Source organism: Rhinolophus sinicus, linkage group LG13 (genome assembly GCF_036562045.2).
Source record: "Rhinolophus sinicus isolate RSC01 linkage group LG13, ASM3656204v1, whole genome shotgun sequence".
Taxonomy (NCBI): domain Eukaryota; kingdom Metazoa; phylum Chordata; class Mammalia; order Chiroptera; family Rhinolophidae; genus Rhinolophus; species Rhinolophus sinicus.
The window spans coordinates 25,294,786-25,317,106 of record NC_133762.1 but is presented as its reverse complement, the minus strand read 5'-3'; the positions used below and the strand labels follow the sequence as shown (position 1 = coordinate 25,317,106).

General features: G+C 49.7%; 1 protein-coding gene across 4 annotated transcripts in view; it reads right to left on the bottom strand.

Moving 5' to 3' along the window:
- Positions 1 to 12,419, bottom strand: part of RIPOR3 (RIPOR family member 3) — a 65,112-nt gene extending 52,693 nt beyond the window's left edge. For 2 of the 4 annotated variants that reach the window (XM_074317881.1, XM_074317884.1), the window contains exon 1: positions 11,617 to 12,419. In XM_074317881.1, coding sequence (XP_074173982.1) covers positions 11,617 to 11,765 — 149 coding nt within the window. In that variant the 5' untranslated portion in view covers positions 11,766 to 12,419. The remainder of the gene's footprint in view (positions 1 to 11,616) is intronic. The other 2 variants (XM_074317882.1, XM_074317885.1) reach the window with 2 other exon arrangements.
- Positions 12,420 to 22,321: the final 9,902 nt, after the last annotated feature.

The window sequence follows — 22,321 nt, the reverse complement described above, 5'->3', positions numbered from 1 at the left end:
TGAAGAGCTTTCACTGAGCAGCTGCCATGAGGCCTTTGCACCCCTGGGAAGGTTCCTCGCCAAGGGGAAGCCCTACCTGTGTCCTCACTTCACCAGCCAGTTCTTCCTGAGGCTCCCAAGGACCAGTGCTCAGAGCTGCCAGGACGCTCAGCATCCTCTGCCACCCCCACACTGGGTTCTGCTGTCCCTTCTTCATGGATTATGTTCCCTATGGGGCTGCTGTTGCCCAAAAGCTGGCCGGGCTTGGCGCCATGGAGACAAACAAGCTGATAGCCACAACATCTGATAGCCCCAGAAACTGACCCTCGTGGGAGAGCTGCAGCCAGCTGGCATGAGTACCACGGCCTGGCCACAGCCCCTGGGCAGTCAGTCCTGGGGGGTGACAGGGACAAAGGGGAGGGGTCACACTTCAGCCTTCACATGGTAACAGATGCCTGACTCTCAGTTGGGAGAACCGACTTTCGACCTGGACACACATCACAGCACCTGGGAGCCTTAACGAAAGGCTGTGTGACACTCAGACCTGAGCTGGACCCGTCGTGCTGCCCACCTGTAACCAGGCTTGATTGCCCAGAGAGGGCACATCTGTCTCAGCTGGAGCTGGAGCCACCGAAGCAGAAGTGCCACAGGGGCCATGTGGCCAGTGTCTGTCCTTCCCTCCCTCCTAAGTTGGGGAATCAGACTCTTGATGTTCACAGGCCTGGAGACTAGTTGGCAGCCCACAAGCAACTCACCTGTAACAGGTAGAGGTGTGGGGGGTAACCCCAGCTCCTTTCTTGGTCCTCCCCACTCCAGCTTCTCAGCTGCTAGACACACAGGCCGCCCCAGCTGGGTAACAACCATCATCGGTACTGGTCTCCCAACTGCCCTGAGGGGCAGGTGCCAGGAGCAGGCTCCTGCCCAGGGTGCAGCAGGCAAGTTAGGAGCCTGGCCCTCGACCCACAGTCAGAGGCTGGAGTGCTGCTTCTCTCTTATTCCAGCTTTGGATCTTCTCCATGCTCCACCAGCAGCACACCCTATCTTCACCATGACAGCAAAGGTCAGCATTAACGAGAACTCGCTCCGTGCCATTAGCTCAGGGAATCCCCACAAACCCCCCCGCCCCCCACACACAGGTAGATTATGTGAAAATTTCTATTTTACGCAGGGGCTGGCTAAGGTCCCACTGGTCAGTAGAGGCAGCAGGATTTGAACCCAGGCAGTCTGGCTTTGGGGCAGCACTCTCTGTGATATGGCTGGCTCCTACATACTGGCCAGCCATCCCCAGCAAAGCTCTGCAGGCTGGCGGTGTCCTTCGGGAACCCCTGATCTCCCCAGAGGCCACCAATCCACTCGCTGGCCAGGAGAAGGCTCCCCAGCTCTCCCTGCTGACAGCACAATATTTCTTGGCCCCAAAGCCACAGATGTTGGAAACTATAATCCTTCCTTCCTGACTCTGAGCTTATGGCTCCAAGAGGCTCCTAATGCACACGCCTCCCATTAACCAAAGCAAGTTCTTTCCACGGCCGCAACCCAGGCGTGTAAAAATGTAAACTGCCGTACATCGTATGGCAGCACGCTTGTTTATCCCTGTCAGACCTCATTCCGACCCCACCAGGCCCCCTCTCCCCTCACTGTCACCCTGTGAGGGCCTTGGCCAGGCCTGGCCTAAGAAGTCAGGGTTTGCGGACCCGACAGAGTGAACCACTTTGCAAGCATTTGATAGCGTTGTCTCAGTGTCGAATAAATCACACTTTAATGGACCATCTTTCAATTTGTCGCCCCAAGTCAAGACTCCTAAAATGTTACCAGATGTTAGGGATGAAATGTGTGCCTCTGGCATGCTTGTACACCCACAGGGGTCACGCCGGCTGCCTATCCACAGGAGAGCCGGGCACCAGTGATCCGAGGAAGAACACAACTTCACGTGTGGATTCCCTTCCTCCCCCTTTTCATGGACTCTTTGGGGGAGAGGTGTCTGGAGGGATGGTAACAACCATCATTGGTACTGGTCTCCCAACTGCCCTGAGGAGCAGGTGCCAGGAGCAGGCTCCTGCCCAGGGTACAGCAGGCAAGTTAGGAGCCTGGCCCGCGACCCACAGTCGGAGGCTGGAGTGCTGCTTCCCTCTTATCCTAGCTTTGGATCTTCCCTATGCTCCACCAGCAGCACAGCCTATCTTTCTCCTGGGCCAGGAGAAAGTAGGTCTCAGATAGCTGGGATTCTGAGACAGAAAGTATGGTGACTCCAAGCTCCTAGGCGGAGATGGGACGTCTTGAAACCTTCCCAGCTTTGCAGTCAGAAACAAAAGGGTGTGAAGTCCAGATTTTCTGTTTACCAGCTGTGTGACCTTGGGCAAGGCAGTTCACCTCTCTGGGCCTCAAACAGAGGTAATCCACAGAACCCACTTTGCAAGGTTGTGAAGAGGGCTACATGGGAGAAGGAAAGAAAGGAGCTTAGAAAAGTGCCCACTCGTCGTATGTGCTGCACAAACCCTGTGGTAAGAGGAGCGTTAATAACAGTTAATATGTATTAGGTGGTGTCGTGAATTGAACAGTGTCGCCCCCAAAATGCATGTCTCCCCAGAGACTTAGAATGTGACCTTCTTTGGAAACAGAGTCTGTGTAGATGTAATTAGTTAAGATGAGGTCACATGGGATTAGAGTGACCCTAAATCCCATGACCGGTGTCCTTGTAAGAGGAGAAGAGGACACGCAGAAGAAGGCCAGGTGAAGGCAGCAAATATCCATTCATTTGCTTCCTCGTTCAAGGCAAATCCAGTAGCAGACGGGGCAGGGACCAGGGCAGCGTCGATGTGCAAGGAGCCCTCTGGCCCATTTGATGTCCTCAGACAATTCCTAAGGTCATCCTTGGATTTACCTTCTCTGGATTGTCTGCAGTTGCTGCCACTAAGCAATAGGATGGAGGGAAAGTAACAAAATACAGGCAAAACCACCCTTACGATGCAACCCAGCAATAAAGTTCCACGACCCGGGTCAGGAGTGTTTTTCCACCAGGAAACCAGAAAGTTCATCTGAGTTTCTTCATCCTTTGTCCCAAGATGCAAAAATGTCAGAAATGTGCAAGGGCTCTGGCCACAGAGGGACACTGGATCTCGCCCCCACGGTCCATTTCCTGCATGGGGCTGAGGGTCAGTCGGGGGGAAGACCAGTGCTCTGAGAGTCGGGACACGTGGGTCGGCTCTCACTGGACCTCATGCTTGCCATGTGGCTCAGGGTGAGGGCCCCTCTCTGGACCCCAGTTTTCTTATCTGTATACTGGGGGTGACAACCTCTGGCCCACCATCTCACAGAGGGGCCCAGATGATAACCGCAGCTCATATCCGGCTGTTTTCCTCTGTTCTCCCGAAGGAGTCAGCAACATGAGAAATGGGCCCCCTCTGTCAGTGCCTCCGCAGACCCTACTTTATAACAAGGGGACTTGGCCCTGTCCGTCAGATGCACAGACGGCATGCACGACACCGTGCCGGTTTCCGGGAGGATATGTACAACTGTTTCCACTGATTAGCATATCGGCACTAACGCCCACTGACTGAGCACTCGCTAGATCCAAAGCATTAGGTGCTTTGCCTATAGAATTCTCACAACAAACCAGCAAGATACATGTCATTAGAATTCCCATTTTCAAGAGAAAACTCAGTTCAGAGGGAGTAAATTGCCCAAGGCCACACAGTTAGGTTGGACTCCTTTTGAACGCTGCTGCCTGCAAGTACCCACGGCCCAGAGGGCGGCTCAAGTGAGACCCGGCCCCTCCCATAGATGTGACATTCCTAACAGAAGCTTGCAGTTCTCATGCCCAATACAAGGTCAGACCATGCACACGTTACATCACTGAGACCCCAAAACACCTTCCTGAGAGGCTGTTACCATGATTATTATCGTGCTCGTGTGCATAAGGACACGGAGGCCCAGGAGTGACACGGGTGGTGGCCCTCAGAAGTCAGGGCCAAAATCTGGCCCTCCTGACTCCACATCTAGGGTTTCGTTTCCCCCATTCCAAACTGGAGCTGCATACCTGGGTGCTAAATGCACACAGAGAGTCAAGGGTGTTGGAACAAAGATCCTAGGGGGCGTCTTGGAGGTAGAGAATCACAAAGGATAGGCAACACCTGTGTGGCACAGCTTTCCTCTCCCCAGACCACTTCAGGGCATTTACAAGGTAGTGGGGGTGGGAGGGCTCCCGCCACCCACCCTGGGACCGCAGTTCCCCAGGGACTCAGGAGGAATCTGTCCTGCATCCCGCCCCGCCCCTCCACACAGGCCTGCCTGCATGCCAGGCCAGGGCTGGCCCTTCGCCCGCACACCTCTCTTCATTCTGCAGGCCCCAGGAAGGAAGGTCCAGAGCCAAGCTTATCGTGGGGCTCGCATACCTTAGGGGAGGGCTGGGCACACAAAGCCACAGGTTATTCAATGCAGCATTATTTGCCATCACAAAAGGCTGGAACTGATCTCACGTCCATCAACAGGAGACTAGGTGGAGATACTCTGGCACAGCCACACAGGACTCACGTGTCAGCGGGGGAAGAGTGGGAGGGTCCCAAGCAAATACTGAAGGCCGACGTTTGTGAAGCGTTTGACACATGGTCAGGGCCTCTCCCAAGTGGATTAACCCATTTGATCCTTACGTCAGACTCAGGAGGAGGGACCCCGATCATCACTTAAAAATGAGGAAACTGAGGCACCAAAAGGTCAAGTCCCTGGCCCCAGACTCATGGCTATAAATGGTGAACATGGGATTTGGAGCAGGCAGTGGGCATCAGAGCCACACTCAGAACCATTCTGCCACACAGCCTCCCAGCCGCTCCATCTTGCCAAGGTCCCCATCTGCCAGGAGCACCCCGGAAGCTGGGAAAGAAGAGAAACACGCAGACCGCCCTCAGCACGTCCCACCACGCTGGCCTGGGGGAGCAGGTGTCATCAGAAGAGGCTTGACTGGAACAGATTGTGATAACTCAGACGCGGTGGTAGCCAACTCCTCTCTCCCGTCAATTACAACCTGCGGGGCCCACTGATTATTTTTATAGCCTTTCCTGGAGTCATGACAAGGAAAACGAAATGATCCACAGGACCCCTTTCATCACGAACAGCCGGGTTTCACTGTTGGGGGTGGAGGAAGGAAAGAAAAATGACTTTTTTCCCCCACTTTGAGCTAATCAACAGAACTGAAGCCCAGGCGGCCAGCGTGTTGGTGTTGAGAAAAGCTGTTCTCAAGCAGAACTAATTGGCAACAGAAATGGAATTTTCTCCCCTGAAAAAGTCGACATGCTTTATCCCTGGGAATGACCCTACGGAATAGGTATTCCAGACATGTTGTGTGCAACTGCCCACACGCAGCCATCAGCCTCACACAGACGAGGTCAGAGCCAACCTGGGCTGCTTACCACTCAATGAGATGGTCACAAAGGTGAACGGCCCAAACCAGCCCAGCCTGGAGTGGACGTGGCTCCCCTGTTGCCCAGCACCACTTCCCTCCTCCCAGGGCCAGCCGTTGGCTTTGGGGTCCTCACACCCTGATTTGCAGATACTGGTCTGAGTGGCATTCATCCCTCTAAGCAGGGAATTGGCCGGGCAGGCTCCCACCAATGAGCATGTTCCAGGCCTTTCAGGAATGGGTGTATAACCCCACCAGAAACAAGGAGGCACGAGAACATTTAATGAGGCTTCTGAAAAAGGGAGCTCTTGCCATTTTAGAGATGCAGAGAGGTGACAAGTACAAAATTCAAGAGAGTGGCTCTGCAGTGGGGAGGACCACGTAAGTAGATACAAGTAATTGTCAGAGTTCTAGGTCTTGGGTGGGTGACGGGAATACAGGTGTTTTTTATGTTAGAAGTAGGTATAGTGAGACTCCGAAGGAAGGGTAAAGTGGGCCATTTGGGGGCCTCCTTCCATATGTCATGATGAGATGATGATTAATTCAATTCTACCTGAGGTCCAGTTTTGAAGTCTTGAGGAAAGCGCTCTGGACCTGGATGTGGAACCAGGGAGCTACCGTGTTTCCCCCGAAAATAACACTGGGTCTTATACCGTATTTCCCCAAAAATAAGACTGGGTCTTATATTCATTTTTGCTCCAAAAGACACATTAGGGCATATTTTCAGGGGATGTCTTGTTTTTTCATGTACAATAATCTATATTTATTCAAATACAGTCATGTTATCTTCTTCTGGAACATCGTCATAACGCACTAAATGCGTCCATCTGGCTGACGATCTTAACTGGGGCTTATTGTTGGGGTAGGTCTTCTTTTCAGGGAAAGACGGTATGTGGACGCTCTCCCTGGGATTCTCAGGCCCTTCCTTTTGCAGTGAACCAGGGACATGACTATTTGGTCCCTGGTGGGTGGAGGCATCCACTGGTGCATTTGAAAGGAACACTATGCCCCCACCTGCCACGTCTTCCCTCCCTTCAGTCCTCCCCTGTGGGATGAGTTTGGAAGGTGATGTTGGGAAGGTCCTCATAGGAGGACTGGGGTGGGGGTAGGGGGTTCAATTCAGGAGACAATACGGTAACAGCCACCTGACCACAACAGAATCTATACCCCATAATCTGCCTGACTCCCAGGTTTCTCTGGACTTGGATCAGGAAGAGGGTGTTATTTTCAGGACCTTCCAAACCCACCTGAGACAGACAAGGGGGTGAGTGCAGGGACCACATGAAAGGGCCCTGGGCTGGCCACTCTGGCCTGAGATTGGCCTGACAGGTACCTCTGATGATGCACAGTTCCACAGACTCTCATTGTTATGCAGACGCTGGCCCCTTGGTGAGGCAACACAGGCTATGAAAATGTGTACAGTAGTTCCTCGGTTTTCTAACGTCTCCGATGACGAACACTTTGGTTTACGAACGCCGTAAACCCAGAAGTAAATGCTTCGGTTTTGGAACACACCTCGGAAGTCGAACATGTCACGCGGCTCCCGCTGAGTGCAAGATCCTAGGGCCCAGCTGCGTGCTGTTTTTGAACGTTTCAGAACTCGAACGGGCTTCCTTAACGGATTACGTTAGAAAAACGAGGTACCACTGTGTTTGGAAATGAAATGGAGCCCCTGGCTAGAGGTTCCTTGTGACTCTGATTCAGGATTCTCCCCAAAAGTCTGGCTGTCTTGTCACCCTTGGCAACACAGCAAAGCAAATATTTCCACAAGTATGAATTGAGGACCTACTATGTGCCAACAAGCATTCATTGAGTGCCTACTATGGGATACAGCATTGAACAAAACAGGCAAAAGAAAAACTACAAAAAAAAATCCCTGCCCTCAGGAAAGTCACATTTTAGTAGAAGACATTTAAGAAAAGGAAAAATAATCGTCTGTTGGACGATGATAAGTGGTGAGGAGTGAGCCATGTGGTGATCTGGAGAATGAGCGTCTCAGGCAGAGGGGTAAAGCAAGTGCAAAGGTCCTGAGGCAGGACTGTGCCTGGCACAATTGAGAACAGCAAGTGTGGCACGGGGGAGAAGAAGGGAGATGAGGTCCAGATCCGGCAGGGCCTTGTGGGCGTGGTAAGGACTTTGTCTTTTACTCTTCGTGAGATGGGAGCCAGGACTGCGGGGTGAGGGGAGGGTGTCCTGAGCAGAGGACGGACAGGACCTGATTTCATTTTAACAGGACCCTGCTGGCTGCAAGTGGAGGATACACAGTCAGAGAGGCAAGAGGAGAAGCAGAGACATCAATGAGGGGCAGCTACAAGAGCCCAGAGAAAGATGATGGCCACTTGGCCCAGGGTGGGGGCAGTGGAGGCGACAGCGAGCGGTCAGCTTCCGGATTCAGGTTGAGGGTAGAGACAATAAAATTCCTTTTTACTGAAAAGTGGAAGCAGCCGGGCTCTCCTTGTGTGTTTTGGGGTCAAGAAAGTTTGAGACCTGGTGAGAAAGTAGAGGCTTGGTTATCAAAAGGGAACCCTTTTTACAATCTGCTGACACTGTGTTACGCAGGCATTGAAAGGAACGGTTTAGGTCTTCGTGGGCTAACAGGGTAAACACCCAGGATATATTGGCAAGTGCAAAAAGGAATATGTAGAAGAAAATGGAAAATGATCTCATTTTTGAAAAATTAAAATTATGAGCATGAATAGATATGCATGGTCTGAAAGAACAGACATATCTGACTCCACAGTGGTTACCTGGAGTGGGAGCCACGGGTATTTAAACTAGAGAATGCCCTTCCGACCACACAAAATAAATTAATAATAATCCCTGTTTTCAGTTCTTTTTAAAATTTCTGTGGGCCTGTCTCGCTTCTGCCATCACAGTGCGCTTCTCTTAGCCAATGTCCCCACCTAGGCCCCCTCCTTGGCCTGGACTGTACGGGGAGGCGGAACTTGGGAAAGAGAAATATTTTCCTCTCGTGCTTGTTGGCTTGGGAGAACTGGAAAGGACCCACCTGGCTCCTAAAGTTTCTAAAAATAGAAACTTGTCTTAACTTGCCTATAGTTTTGGCTTAGCCGTTCCTTCTACTCGGTCCAAGATGTCGTTTGTATTAGGGAATCACGTGCTGTGCATGAAAAATACAGGATGGCAGGAGTGAGACCTGCCATGGAATGGAATTGAGCAGGGAGCTGCCACTGAGGGGACGCCAGAAATGCTGCCAGTGGAGACGACGCTTTCTATCCCACCCGACCTGTGCAATCATTCCAGAGCTTAGCAGGAGAGAGGAGTCCGGCTGTTGGTTTGTTGTAGCCGAGAGGAGGAAGTGGAGGGAACTGTGTCCACAGCCCAGAGCCTGGGCTGAGGGATGAGAGTGGTCTGTGACAGGGCTTCTGAGACCCTGGGCACAAGCATATATGCTGTGGAGCCAGTGGTGTGCTGGTAAAGGTTTAACAGCCAGCTCTCCAGGAGAAAGTGTGTGTGTGTGTGTGTGTGTGTGTGTGTGTGTGTGTACATATGTGCGCATGTGTGTATACAAATCTATGGCAACTTACATACACATACACTTAGGTTTACTATAGATTGTATTGATGTAAAACACATGTAGCACAGAATTTACAAATAAAAATTTATAATACCCCTTTTTGCGAATTTCATATCATCACTTGATTCACACAGGATGTTTTCATTGACTTTCGCCCCTAATGCTTGTATCTGGGGCCAACCTGGGGTTATGACTGATGACCGCCTGGAGTTCCTCGGGAATGTTGGCGGATATTTCCTTTGACTTCAAGGAGTGACACAAAAGTGATCCACCAAAGAGCGTGTCGGAACTTCACTCATTTGTCAACAGAATGAGCAAGTTCCTTGACTTTTGGTGCTATTCGCCGTGTAAGAGCGAGAGAGAGCGAACACACTTTTATGTTTAATCTGCACCGCTAATGTTTTCCCTCAGTTCCTCACATCTAGACAATGAGCTAGACAGTAAGTCAAGCCCTGAGTTGTACTGTTTGCCGACTCCCAAGGTGGCCGACATCAGGCTACCAACTTGATGTTGCTTAAAAAAAAAAAACAGAAAAGAAAAAAAGAAAGAAAGTGGGGAGCGGTAGTACTAGCACACCATTACACAGAATCTCTGCCAGACACCTCCCATTGACAGACATAGCCCCAGGACTACAGGAGCACAGATAACGGGAAAATGTAGTTTAAAACATGAAAAGTGAGGGTTTTGAAAGCATATCATCTTTGTTTTTAATGTAACTTAACTATAAGTTTCTGAAGTTTAATTTTCAATAATGGCTCTGTTTAGCAACCAGTTCACCAAATTCCTGAAAATCTGACAACCGGCTTTCGCAAGCCAGTTCCAGCTGGCTCCCACACTCTACTGTGTAGGGACCACATGGCAATAGTGTCAGAGGCTGGGGAGGGAGCCATGCCTTCCACCTCTGCCCAGAACCCGGAGCAACTTGGGCATGCTCAGAATGGGCAATGGCGACAGCGAAGCCTCTCTAAGTGGCCTTGGGAACAGATGCAGGAGGGGACAAATAGGACAAGAGATCAGTTTGTGAGCCCATGGGAGACGCCCCTTTGGAACAAGAACTGGAGGACATGGGGGGGGGGGGTGCTGAGCTTCTGGTGACGAGTAGGTGCGGGCTCTGTAACCAACAGACATCTGGGTTACATCACTCTGCACAAAAACGAAGCTGCAAGACGGAACTGGGCTTTCAGCAACTCATGAGGCTCTGCGGAAGATCGTGGGACCGTAGGACTGTTATCACGGCATCAGTGATGTGGCACTTACATCTTCAAGCCCACCGTAATTCCAACCTCCTCCGGCACCTTCTCTGATGCCAGATTCATGGGGATCCACAGAGCAATTTTCCACCTCCCTAAGCTGTACCCTCAGACACCCTCACCCAAGTTTGGAACTTAAGTGCTCTCCAACCAGAGTCATAGGATTTTAGAGCTGAAAAGCGATCTTAGAGATTTCTTAAAATAAGCCCTTCATTTTACAGATGGGGAAACGGAGGCCAGGAGAGGGAAGCGAGTAGCTCAAAGTCAGAAAGAAAAATCAAGGGTAGAACTGGGTAGAGTGACCAACTGTCCCATTTGCCCAGGACTGAGGGGGGTTTCTGGGGCAAGTTGGTCACCCTAGACCTGGGACCACTGAGGTCTTGGCTCGAGCCCCAGGCAGAGGGCCTGAGCCAGTCCCTGGAAGGACAGGAGGCCTCAGTCAGTACACCAAAGGATGGAATTTTCCAGGGAACAGAAAAGAGGAGGCCACATCTGGGTGCCGGGACCTCCACCTCTGGCCAGATGCCTGGCACCAGAGGGATTTCCCACCTGCCGCGGCCCTGCTGTGCATTTCTTATCTGGCTGCTGCTAGCCACAGCTGCAGGGATGTACATGCAAATAGCCTGCGATAATATTAATGTGTGATTCCCCTGGGGAGGCATGTGGAAAGCACTGTATGTATTTCACAATTCTATTTCGTCCAGAGGAGCAGTGGGGGCCCAGAATGATTTGAAACAGATTTTTGAAAAGGCAAAATAAAATTGGAACAAAACCTAGTAGAAGCATGTGCCACACTCTCCACCCCCAGCTCTCTCCACGCCTGCCCAATATTAACCCTCTTCTCTCACACCCAGGAGCCTCCTAGGACAGGGCACCAAACACGGCAAATGACATCAGGCACTCTTCATTCAAGCCAGCAGTCCTGGCCCATCCCAGGACAGTGTGCCCCCTCCCTGGGCTGTCATTCTATCCAAATAGCTGAAGGCTGTGCGACCTGTTGCTTCTTCCTCTGTCCCACCTCTCTGCCTCCCTCCTACAGATAATACTCCCTCCTCCTTCACCCCTGCTTCCTGGGGTAATTGCGAATCACAGAACACAGAATACAGACTACTGGGTGTGGAGAGTTTAGCGGAAGTCAGAAAGAGTGAGGTCTGATTTTCATCTCTGCCACCGACCAGCTGTGTGATCTTGGGCAAGTTGCTTCACTTCTCTGAGCCTGTTTGCTCCGTGTAGGATGAGAAGAAGAAGACCTACCCCACCGGAGGCTTGTGAGGACTCCCAGAGCTAAAGCTTCATAATGCCTAGCAGAGTGCCTGGCACACAGCAGAGACACACAAGGAATAGCAGTCATAGTAAGAGCCCCTTAAAGATCGCCTCGTTCAGCCACTCCATTTTAGAGATGGACAAAGGGAGGCCCAGAGAGGGGAGAGAAGCAGCCCAAGGCCACATAGTAAGATAACTACCTTGTCATCTTGGCCTCCACGCAGGCTCCCTTCTCAGGCTTTGGGAGCTTCAGGCTGGGAAGTGAGGAAATGCTGCCCTCCTCACACCTCGCCTCCCTCTGGAGTCTGGTCCGCACGCCAGCGCACACGGGACACTGGGCACTCACCATCAGCAGACCTGGACTTTCGGGGCCGTGTCACACCATCCTACTCAAAGCAGTCAGGCTTTCTCCATCGCGGAAGCACGCATCGACCGGCTCTCATCCGCTGTAGGACTCAGGCGATGAGCCAGGACTCAGAAAGCCGGTCCAGTCTAGCCGCTCCGGTGTTCGCATCCGAAGAGCCCACTGTCCCCCGTCTTCCTTGCGGTGCCGGCTCTGATAGCGCAGCTGGGTACTTATCTGGCCTGTGTCAGGGTGCAGCCGGTCGTGGAGCCCGGGTTCCAGGAAGCCCGCCTGGGGGCCCCCCTGCAGGCCCTGCTCCCCCGGATGCTGCCTGCTGCTCTGGCCGCTGCCGATTGCCCGTCAGTGTCACTCTGAGCTCTGCCAGGGAGAATTCCATGCTGGCCCCCAGCAGGCGGGGCCCCCACCCCTTCACGTCCCACCCCCCACTCCCATCTTGGCAAGGGGACTGGGAAAGGCAGCTAGTTTCAAGTCCGCACAGCGTTTGTGGTGATGTCCCGAACTCTCCGCGATTAATCACGGAGCATCTGATTTCTGCTTTGCCTCAGAGGGGGGTGTGGGGACGCCTGGAAGTTTCTGTTTACTCCATTCTGCACTGGGCTGAGTGCTAATCACAAACAGACAGGGACGCCGCTTCCCCCCTCCCTCGCCCCTCCCCCTCTTCCTCTTCTTACCTTGCCGCTTTGGCGTCGCCCTCCTCACACTCTCTCCTTTCCCTCCTTTCTTCCCTCTTTCTCCTCTGTGCCCCTCCTCTGACCAGATCTGACCCTCCACAAAGCCCCTTCCTCTGGTCCTGGGTTCCCCCCAAAGCCCATCATCCTCTGCACCTCCCACTTCTCCTGGATGAGAATTGGCTTGGCCTTTTCCCTTTACATCTTTATAGTTAGTGATCAGCCTCTTTTACTGCTTTCCCCTCCGTTTGTTTTCTTATAACCTAATTATTTCAGGGTTTGCCCCCAACACACACACACACACACACACACACACACACTCCTGTTACATTTGTGTGTGTAAGACTCCTACAAACTTGGTGTCTCTGAGTCAAGGAGTGGGTCCCTGTAGGACCCATGACTCATTTTGTCACCTCAACAAGGCTCGCTTTTGGAGTCTGCTCAGGGATGCACCCAGGAACAAAGTCCCCATTGAAGCCGCCAGGGAGAGGCCAGTCCTGCAGTGCCTCCCAGCCTGTAACACCTAGAGATGAATTTCTCTCTGCCTCTCCTTGGCTCCTTTCCATCCTGCAGCCACTGCAAACAAGAAACCAAAACTAAACAGCCCCAAAGAACAGAAACTGACACCCTACCAACCAACTCATACACACACACACACACACACACACACACACACAGGCACACACACACGTACTCTGAAGGGTAAGTTGGCAAGAGCTTTGAAAACCGGAACTGAGCTGTCACTCTAAGCATCATGCCATATACAGAGGTTTGCTACAATAAATTGTTTATCATAGGAAACAACTGGAAATAGATATCCACCAAATAATGAGTGGTCAAACAGAATGCAGCAGAGTTGTCGTATGCCTTACCAGGCAGCGGTTTAAAAAGAGTGAACTGTGTCTGTATGTAACAACAGAGATGGATCTCTAAGATCTATTATTGAGTGAAAAAGGGGCCGTAGTGGTATTTCGGTATAACCCTGATTGTGTAACCCTCCCCCTTACACAGACATAAAACAAAATACTATGGAAACACATATAAAGCCAGGAAAATAGCCTGGAAGGATATAAACCAAACTGAGTCATTACCTCTGGGAAAGAGGGAGGCAAAATGTTTAAGGGTGGTGCTCTGACCTGCAATAGTTTCATTTCAAAAAAGGACAATGGATTTGTCTGTTACACGTGTCCCAGTTCCCTTCTCTGGGGACACTGAACCCGACACATGGAGAAAATTTCATCCACCCATTTTGCCCTCCATAGACTAACTCCAAGAATTCTACAGTAAGTCAGCAGACAAATAAACAGCATTCCTGAGGAAAGAACCCCAAAATTCTGCAAACACTCCAGTTGGATCACCTCCGGTTGGCTGTTTGGACCCCTTGAGCCAACAGTGACTTATCACAGAGTGAAATTCCTTAAGAGCATGGGAGCTGTCCAGTTATGCTGGAGTGGGATTAGACCTCCTGGCAATGAGGACAGCAGATACATACTTGAAAGGAAAGTATTGGAAAGCGATGACTTGGTTTCAGGAAACCATGTCCCTTACTCTAACTTATAAAACATGAAAACCATTTTGAAGCATTTTAAAGGAATGAATGTGAACAAGTTCAGACATTATGCAAAGGACTGCCGAGAAAGCACAGCTTCAATTTAGCCATTTCTCTCCTGCTCGCTGGCTACGCAGAGGACCACGTGTCACAGACACAACGTGCAAGCAGACCTTGTGTCCGATGCAGGGTGCTTTTTCACATGCTATGGATGGAATTCTCCAGCATGCTGTCTTCTATTCCTCACTTGTCAAACATACGCTTTAGGAATTCAGCGGGGGGGGGGGGGGGGAGTTACATAGGGAAGGCAAATGACATTCTCCACAGCCCTGAGCCAGGGGGGCACCCAGCCCCCACCCTCATCCCCCAGGGCAGAAGGAAGCTCCAGGTTTGGAGCCTGGTAGCCTCGAACTTGGGGTTTCCAGCCGTCTGAGGGAGTGTGGTATAGTTAGACCATGCGGTTTCCCAAATTGGGGCTCACACAGGCGGCGCCCAACAGAACTTTAGATGACATACAGACTGGTCACTAAATAAGGTTGACTCACTTAGTGGGAAAGTCATTTTACTCCTGTGGCAATTTTCTTCCAATTCCCTTTGGCCTGGGAGAAAGGCTCAGCTTTGTGCTAATCTGTCTTTCACACCTCTCTAACATTTACTAATCTCCTTTTTTGACAAAAAGAAAGCAAGCCTGGGGCTTGTGTCTTTCAGCAGCCAACAGCTAGAACTGTGTCTGGCAAGTGATCGGGCTTTCCCATTGACACTTTCCAATTTTTAAAAAGTTTAAGTGATTCTACTAGGTAAGAGAAAAACTAATAATAAACCCTAATAAAACACAGAGTCTGGTTAATAATAATGTATCACTATTGGTGCATTAGTTGTGACAAATGTAACATCACAATGTAAGATGTTAACAGTAAGGGACAGAATGAGAAATTAGGTATAGGGTATATAAGAATTCTCTGTACTCTCTTTGTAACTTTTCTTTAAATCTAAAACTATTCTAAAATGGAAAATTTCTTTAAATATGTAATAGCATGGAAATATTTAATAGCATGGACAATAAATAATTCCATGCTCTTTTTATTTATTTTTTAATGTATAGATGGGGAGAAATAGGGAAAACAAATGTGGCAAAACCATGAACAGGTGGGGAATCTAGGGGAGCGGTACACCGGTGCTCTTGGAGCTATTCTCTCCTGCAGGTTTGAAATTTGTCAAAACAAAAAGTTAGGAGAAAAAGTAAATCAATTTAAAGAAAAATATTAAGTATCTAAGAGCCCAGGTGGCAAATGAATTGGGCCAAAGTTGTCAAGGTGGCGCCTGAGTTGCTGGCATTTGGGGGACACTAGGCTAAGAGATGGTCTGGCAGGGAGATAATCTGTGACGACTTCAAATGACCTCTCAAGTTCCTGAGTGGCCACACTCCCACTACCTGTAGCCCCAGAATCTTCTCTGCAGCCCCCACAGGCACACACCTCCAAACAGCATAGTGTTTCTAACACTTTCAAACTATTTCCCATCTGCCTCCGTGTTCCCCTCATAGCAGCCTCATGACATAAGCAGGGCAGGTGTCATCACCCTGTGTGCCAGGCTGGGCATTTCGGGGACAGAGATGAAGAAGGAGGAAATGTCCTAGTGGGAGACTGACATGTACATAGAGACCTGCAATGCCACGTGCTAACTTTAGCCCAGGTAGTGAGCGCCAGGTGGGGCGATGAGGGAGACGCCTCTGCCTTTGAGAATGAAGGGGATGCCCCAGGGAAGAATGAGTAAGCAGAAAGAGTACGTGACCTTTCTAGAATACCTCTGTTCTCGGGCCCTCAGGGCAAGGCCAAGCTGGCACTCTCGGGGGCCCTGTGGAGCCTGTCTGTCCCCTTTGGGGTGCATGTTAGTCCTCCTCAAGCCTCCTGCTCGGGAAGGGGGTGGTGCGGTGAGATTAGCAGGAGAAACAGTCTCCAAATCTCATCCCACTTGTTACAATCCATCATCCTCCTGCCGATGGAGGCATCAGAAGTCTCCTCTTTTACCCACCCTGTCAACCTTCAGTGCTGACAAGAACGTGAGAAAGCTCGATTCTTCCTGGAGATAAACATTGCGATCCATCATTATTTCCAGGCTTCTCCTCCGCTCTCATTTCCACCCACAGCCTCACTGCTGGCACCTCTGCTCCACAGTGACACGCTGCCATTTCATCAGATAGACGTGGGCTCTGCCAAACTGGGGCAGCGTTTGGAATGACGGGCTCACCCTGGGGCCTCAGCCGGCGCCATGAACCTTGGTGCAGCCGGGGAATGAATCTGCCTTGAAACCTGGGAGCCTATCAGCTGGGGGGATTAGCAACGGCAGAGTCCTGACCTGAAAGAAAATCCCAGACACCCTCCACACTCCCTTAGGGACCCTCCAGAGTCAAATATTTTCAAAACCAACTCCAGTTAAGTAAATAGTTTTCCACATGTGAGTGTGCACAGGGTTTCTCGGAGGACCTGACATTCTCCACTTGGTGACTGTCGTGCCCTTACAAACATAACATTGAAAGCGATCTTTGCATTCCCAGGATGACTTCCCCAGCTGAGGAATTCTGTGACCCTCCTTGAGTTCAGGGCCGTGGCTTTATTTTGGTCTTATATGACAGCACCCCTAAACACATCCTGTACAATTTGATAAGAGCCCTTTACACCCTCCCCCCCCACTCCCACCCCGTGCATGCTTTTTTTGCCACAAATTTCTAGGAAAGTCTTCAAAAATGCTCCGTCTAAATTGAACCCTGATGCTAGGAGCACTAATGGGGCTCCCTCTTCAAAGCAATTCTCTGCAACCCGACAGTGTAGAGGGTGCTGCAAACAATGGACTTAAGCGCACAATTTATTTGGGTTGGCTGGACGCATGTTGGTTGGAATCTGCTTGGGGCGGAAAACAAACCCAGTATATGTTTAGATTTATAAATTCTACGGAAAGCACAAATATCTCATAACAGGGCTAGAATGAGACACAGTTAGGAGGCACTGCACACGCAGGCTTTGCTCTTTCCTGGGGGCACTAAGAGAGATTATGAATGGCGTTTTAGTTGCACCACCTTCTTTTCCCCATCCCCATCCCCAGAAGCATCTAGGGCAGAAGCTGTAGCCTGCATGCCTGACCCTTGTGCAAATGCCCTGATCTGGCTCTTTCCCAGATGCCTTGGGGAGGTGACTGTCCCGTGCACCACTCTGAGTGGTTCCCGCTGCCCACCTCCCTCCGTCCTCATCAACCATCCTAAGCATCACAGTCCCTATGCTAGAAAGGAGGAAACTGAGGTACAGGAAGGTGAAGTCACTTTCCCAAGGTCACAGCAAGCAACTGACAGAGCCAGGATTCTAACTTAAGGAGACTTGCTCTAGAATCAATGCTCTCAATCCTTAGTACTTTTCTAGTAAAATCTACAGAACAACTCGTCGGAATGGTTTATTAACTGGATGTTTTATTGCAGCTGTGTTGGAAGAGAAACAGGGTAAATGGCAAGAAAATGAAGTCATGACTTAACCAAAGCACAGATGAGATCCTCCTCCCCAAATTAAACCAAACAAAAACTGGAAAAGAACGTATTTAACCGTATCCCCTTAACCTCCTCCACATCCATCTCCAGGCCCAGATAGGAGATGCCAGTTTCAGAGGGGACACTCGGGGTCCCAAAGGACCCAGAGCTGCCCTTTGGGTTCCAGAACAAGGAACTAGAAGCGTGTACCCTAGAGAGATTGCTGTGGCGGCTCATTATAATAAGGGTCCCAGTGAATGTGCCTCCCTGGACGCCACTGTCCTGTATGTTGGATGCCGCTCTTACCTTGACAGGTGGAGCCTGTATCTCCACCCACTTGGATCTGTGACTTACTTAGACCTACAGAATGAGGCGAAAGTGATGGTCTACCAGCTTTGGAGCCAGGACTTCTGTCTTTGCTTTCATTTTCTTGGCATGTTAAGGCCACCAAGAGGCCTGGGCTAGTCCCCTGGAAAATGGAAACCCAGGTGGAAGGGAACCATGGCACCTCAGCTGACAGTCAGACCACTGCCGTGCATGTGAGTGCAGCCACCTGGGTCCTTCAGCCTGGGTCAAGTTGTCAGATGCCTGGAGGCACATGAGTGAGTCCAAGTGAAGCCAGCAGATTTACCAACCCACAGAATCGTGAGGCACAACCAACTCATCACTATACACAGCAGCTAGAGTGGCTGATTTCATGGCTGTCATACACATGTCGTCACTTTAACACGGTTACCACGAAGGTTCTCTGCTGCAACCACAGCTGTAAAGGGAATTCCACTACAACCCTTTACTCTAACGTAGCAGTTTCTGGAGAATTTATTGAAACATACCTCTTAATGTGTCCTCAGCTCATTTATGAGGACACTGGTAGCCCAATAATGATTTTGCTTCTATTTGCTTATAAAACATTTGACCACTGTTTTCCACATAAAAGAGCTATCTTTAGCACCAGTGTCCCAAATAAATTTGGCACAGAACCGTCCCCTAAGACCTCTTAGGACAACAGAAAAGGTGGACGAGAACACTATTATACGAGAATTCGTTCAGCAAATATTTGAGTCCCAGGCCCTTCGTGAAGGGCTGGGAATACCATCAGAGGGAAGTCCCAAACCTAGACCTAGTGGGAGACCTGGACATTGATTAAAAGAAAATACATGAATGTACGATTGCAAATGGTGTTAAGTGCTGTGAAGAAGCAGCACAGAGTGCTCTGAAAGAAAAGTAGTCTGGTGAGAGGAGGCCAGGAAGCCTTCCTGGAGGAAGTGGCCTTCAAGTTAAGAATTGAAAGAGCAGGTGCAAGAGGAGGTGAAGAATGTTCCAGGCCCAGGAAAGAGCAGATGGCAGTGGTTCTCACAGTTAAGGTAATCTAGAACTCAGCTCCATTTTACATGTAAACACAGAGTGGTTTTTTTGCATGGTTTTAATATATACTGATTGTTCCGAGAACGCAATGACCGTGTCCATTGAGAGAACACTGAACTTTACTTGCATAGGAATTTCCATTGGTCATCATTCTGGAGTGACAGACAGCACTGGCAGCAGTTCCACTCAGCATGCTGGCAGGGCATGAGTGGCCAGCACCCCACAGACCTAGATCTACCTGCATTTGTAGCTGTCACCTTCACAGCTTCACCTGGCTATTTCATTAGGACTTCCAGCATTATAATGCATACGCTTTTATTATAAATTACTTTCCACTTATTCTCCTTTATTTTATAGTTTGAGAATTACATATGCAGGTTTTCATTACATGAGTAGGTAGGTTATACTGTTTATGAATTTCATATCAGGGTAGACAGAGGCATGGGATCTGATAGGGTTAGAACCACAGGCATCTTCAAGACCCTTCTTTTGCTGTGGGACAGGGAATCAGACTGATGGGGGGACTAATGGGGTGTGGGGTTAGAGCCCAGACAGGCAGAAGCAGGCTGGAGGAAGACATGCTGAAATCAGAACCCTCAGGCCCTGCAGGAGGGGATGTGAAGTGGTACAGTTGCCATAGAAAACAGTCTGGCAGTTCCTCAAAGGTTAAACATAGAGTGTCATCCGATCCAGCAATTCCACTCCTAGGAATATACCCAAGGGAAATGAAAATACATATTCACAGAAGAACTTGAACCCAAATGTTCACAGCAGCAGCATTCATAATAGCAGGAAAGGAGAAACAACCAAAATGTTCATCTACTGGTAAATGCATAAACAAAGTATGGTCTATCCATACAATGGAATACTATTCAGCCATACAAAGGAATGAAACACCAATACATGTGTTGACCTTTAAAAAGAAAGAGTCATCTTACCAGTAAAATGTGTTTATTTGGGAATAGCAGAGGAATTGCCGTTGGGGACAAGCAAACTACAGAGACCAGAGGAGAGGGATTGGCTTTTGTAGGGAAAGAAGAGGAAACCGGGAGGGGCTGTTTCCAGAAAGTTCAGGTGGTAACGGCTTCTCATTGGCTGAGTGTGTCCGTTTCTCATTGGCTGGGCTATAACCAGGCTGAGGGCAACCAGCTGAAGAGGTTCAGGTGGCCATTGAGGCCGTTTGCTGGTCAAGGAGACGGTCTTCCTTCTTCCTGCTGTGGTATGTCCTCCTGTTTGGGGTCTGGGTGGCAGTCCATGAGTGCTCCCCCTTCAGGGCCTCCCGACTCCGTTTTAAATGAGGTTTTCTTTATTTTTCACACACGCTACAATGTGGATGAATCTTGAAATTTTTATGCTAAGTGAAAGAAACCAGATACAAAAGGCCTACTGTACGATTCCATTTATATGAAGTGTCCAGAAGAGGCAAATCCATAGAGACAGAAAGTAGATTTGTGATTGCGGGGGGGCAGGGAGATGGGGGGGCTGGCGCTGGGCCAGGGGCTGGAGCTGGGACAACAGCGGCAGGGATGGGGGAGGGGGTGGCGGCGAGGGGTAAATGGAGAGTAACTGCCCATGGGTATGAGGTTTCTTTTCAGGGTGATGAAAATATTCTGGAAAGAAATAGTGCTGACAATTGTACGACTGTGTTAATATATTTAAAAACCACTGAACTGTATACTGTAGAGGGCGGATTTTATGGCATTAGCTAAAGAGATAGGCAGCCTCACAAGGCATTGTGGTCCATACCGAGGAGTTTTTACCTTCAGCCTCAGACGCATGGGAGCCGTGGGAGGTTTGAGGCATCACAGCGGCAATAAAGGTTTGCATTTTAGAAAGATCTCTGTGACGAGTGGACGGGAGAGGGACAAAAATGGGTGGTTTTGAAGGGTGATGAAGAGCGAGGTGTCTGGAATAACACCTGGCTTGGGGCTTTGAGCAAGTTGATGGAGGTGGCACCCTCCGCGGGAAGGCTGGAAGGCAGCCATGTTGAGAGCCGTTTGTGAGGACAGCTGTCACCGAGGCACAGGCATGCTTGATGAGACAAGAGTTGGGAGAAGTGACTTCTGATTGGTGGCATCTGGGAAGATGTTTTGGAAGAGGCAGCATTTGTGTAGAGTTTTGCAGTGTGGGCTTAGAGCATACGAAGACTTAAGGGGTGTGATGGAAGAAGGAATCGCACGAGCAAACGCATGGAAGAGGGTAGGGGTGCCCAGGGTTAATGGGGTTCTATTTAGCCTGGTCAGAAGGGAAACAAAAATGATGGCGATGCGTCAGTCAGGGTTCTCAAGAGAAACGGAACCAGTAGGATATATATATATACATATGTATACATAGACATATGGCTTATTACAGGAATCGGTTCATGCCCTTATGGAGACCTAGGAGTCCTGTAACCTGTGCTCTGCAAGCTGGAGAACCAGGAAAGCCAGTGGTGTGATTTGGTCCAAATCTGAAGGCCCGAGAACCAGGGGAGCCGATGTCCGAGGACAGAAGATGGATGTCCCAGCTCAAACAAAGAGGGCAGAGCTGCTCTTCCTGTGCCTTGTGGTTCTAGCCAGGCCCTCAGCAGATGACATGATGACCACTACCCTGTTTCCCCGAAAATAAGGCCCAGCCGGACCATCAGCTCTAATGAGTCTTGGAGCAAACGTTAATACAAGACCTGGTATTATATTATAATTTATTATATTATATTATATTATATTATATTATATTATATTATATTATATTATATTAGACCCGGTCTTATATTATAGTAAAATGAGACTGGGTCTTATATTAATTTTTGCTCCAAAAGACGCATCAGAGCTGATGGTCCGGCTGGCTCTTATTTTCGGGGAAACAAGGTAGCACTCATGAGTGTGATCTTCTTTACTCAGACTATGGATTCAAATGCTAATCTCTTCTAGAGACACCCTCAGAGTCACATCCAGAAACAGTGTTTTACCAGCGACCTGGGCATCCCTTAGTCCACCATACTGACACATAAAGCTTATTATCACAGGGCTCCCCCTTGTCAACTCCCATACGCATCTCCTTAAACCATACTTAATGTCTCATAGAGGCAATACTAGGCCGTCATTTCTGCCCAGTGTGATCCAAGTATCCTGTGAACAGCTGGAAACCCACTAATACTGGCCAGCGGAGTGTCCTCCCATTTCTCACAACTTCCCTGGGAGGCATGCACCCCGTTTCTCAGGAGACTGAGGTTCAGAGAGGTCTAAGTGATTTATACCTGAAGTCCCGCAGCTACAAAGGCGCTGGTTGGTTTTTAATCTCAGGTCTATTTGGGGGGGGAAAAAAAAAGATGCACAAGGTGGGGTCAAGCTAACTTGTAGCATGGGGACTTTGTTTTATAGTCGTTCTTTTTCTTTTTGAGTTAGAAAAGTCAGTCTTCTCTGCATGTCTGTTTTGTATTACACATTCCAATCCCACGACTCTTTCGATG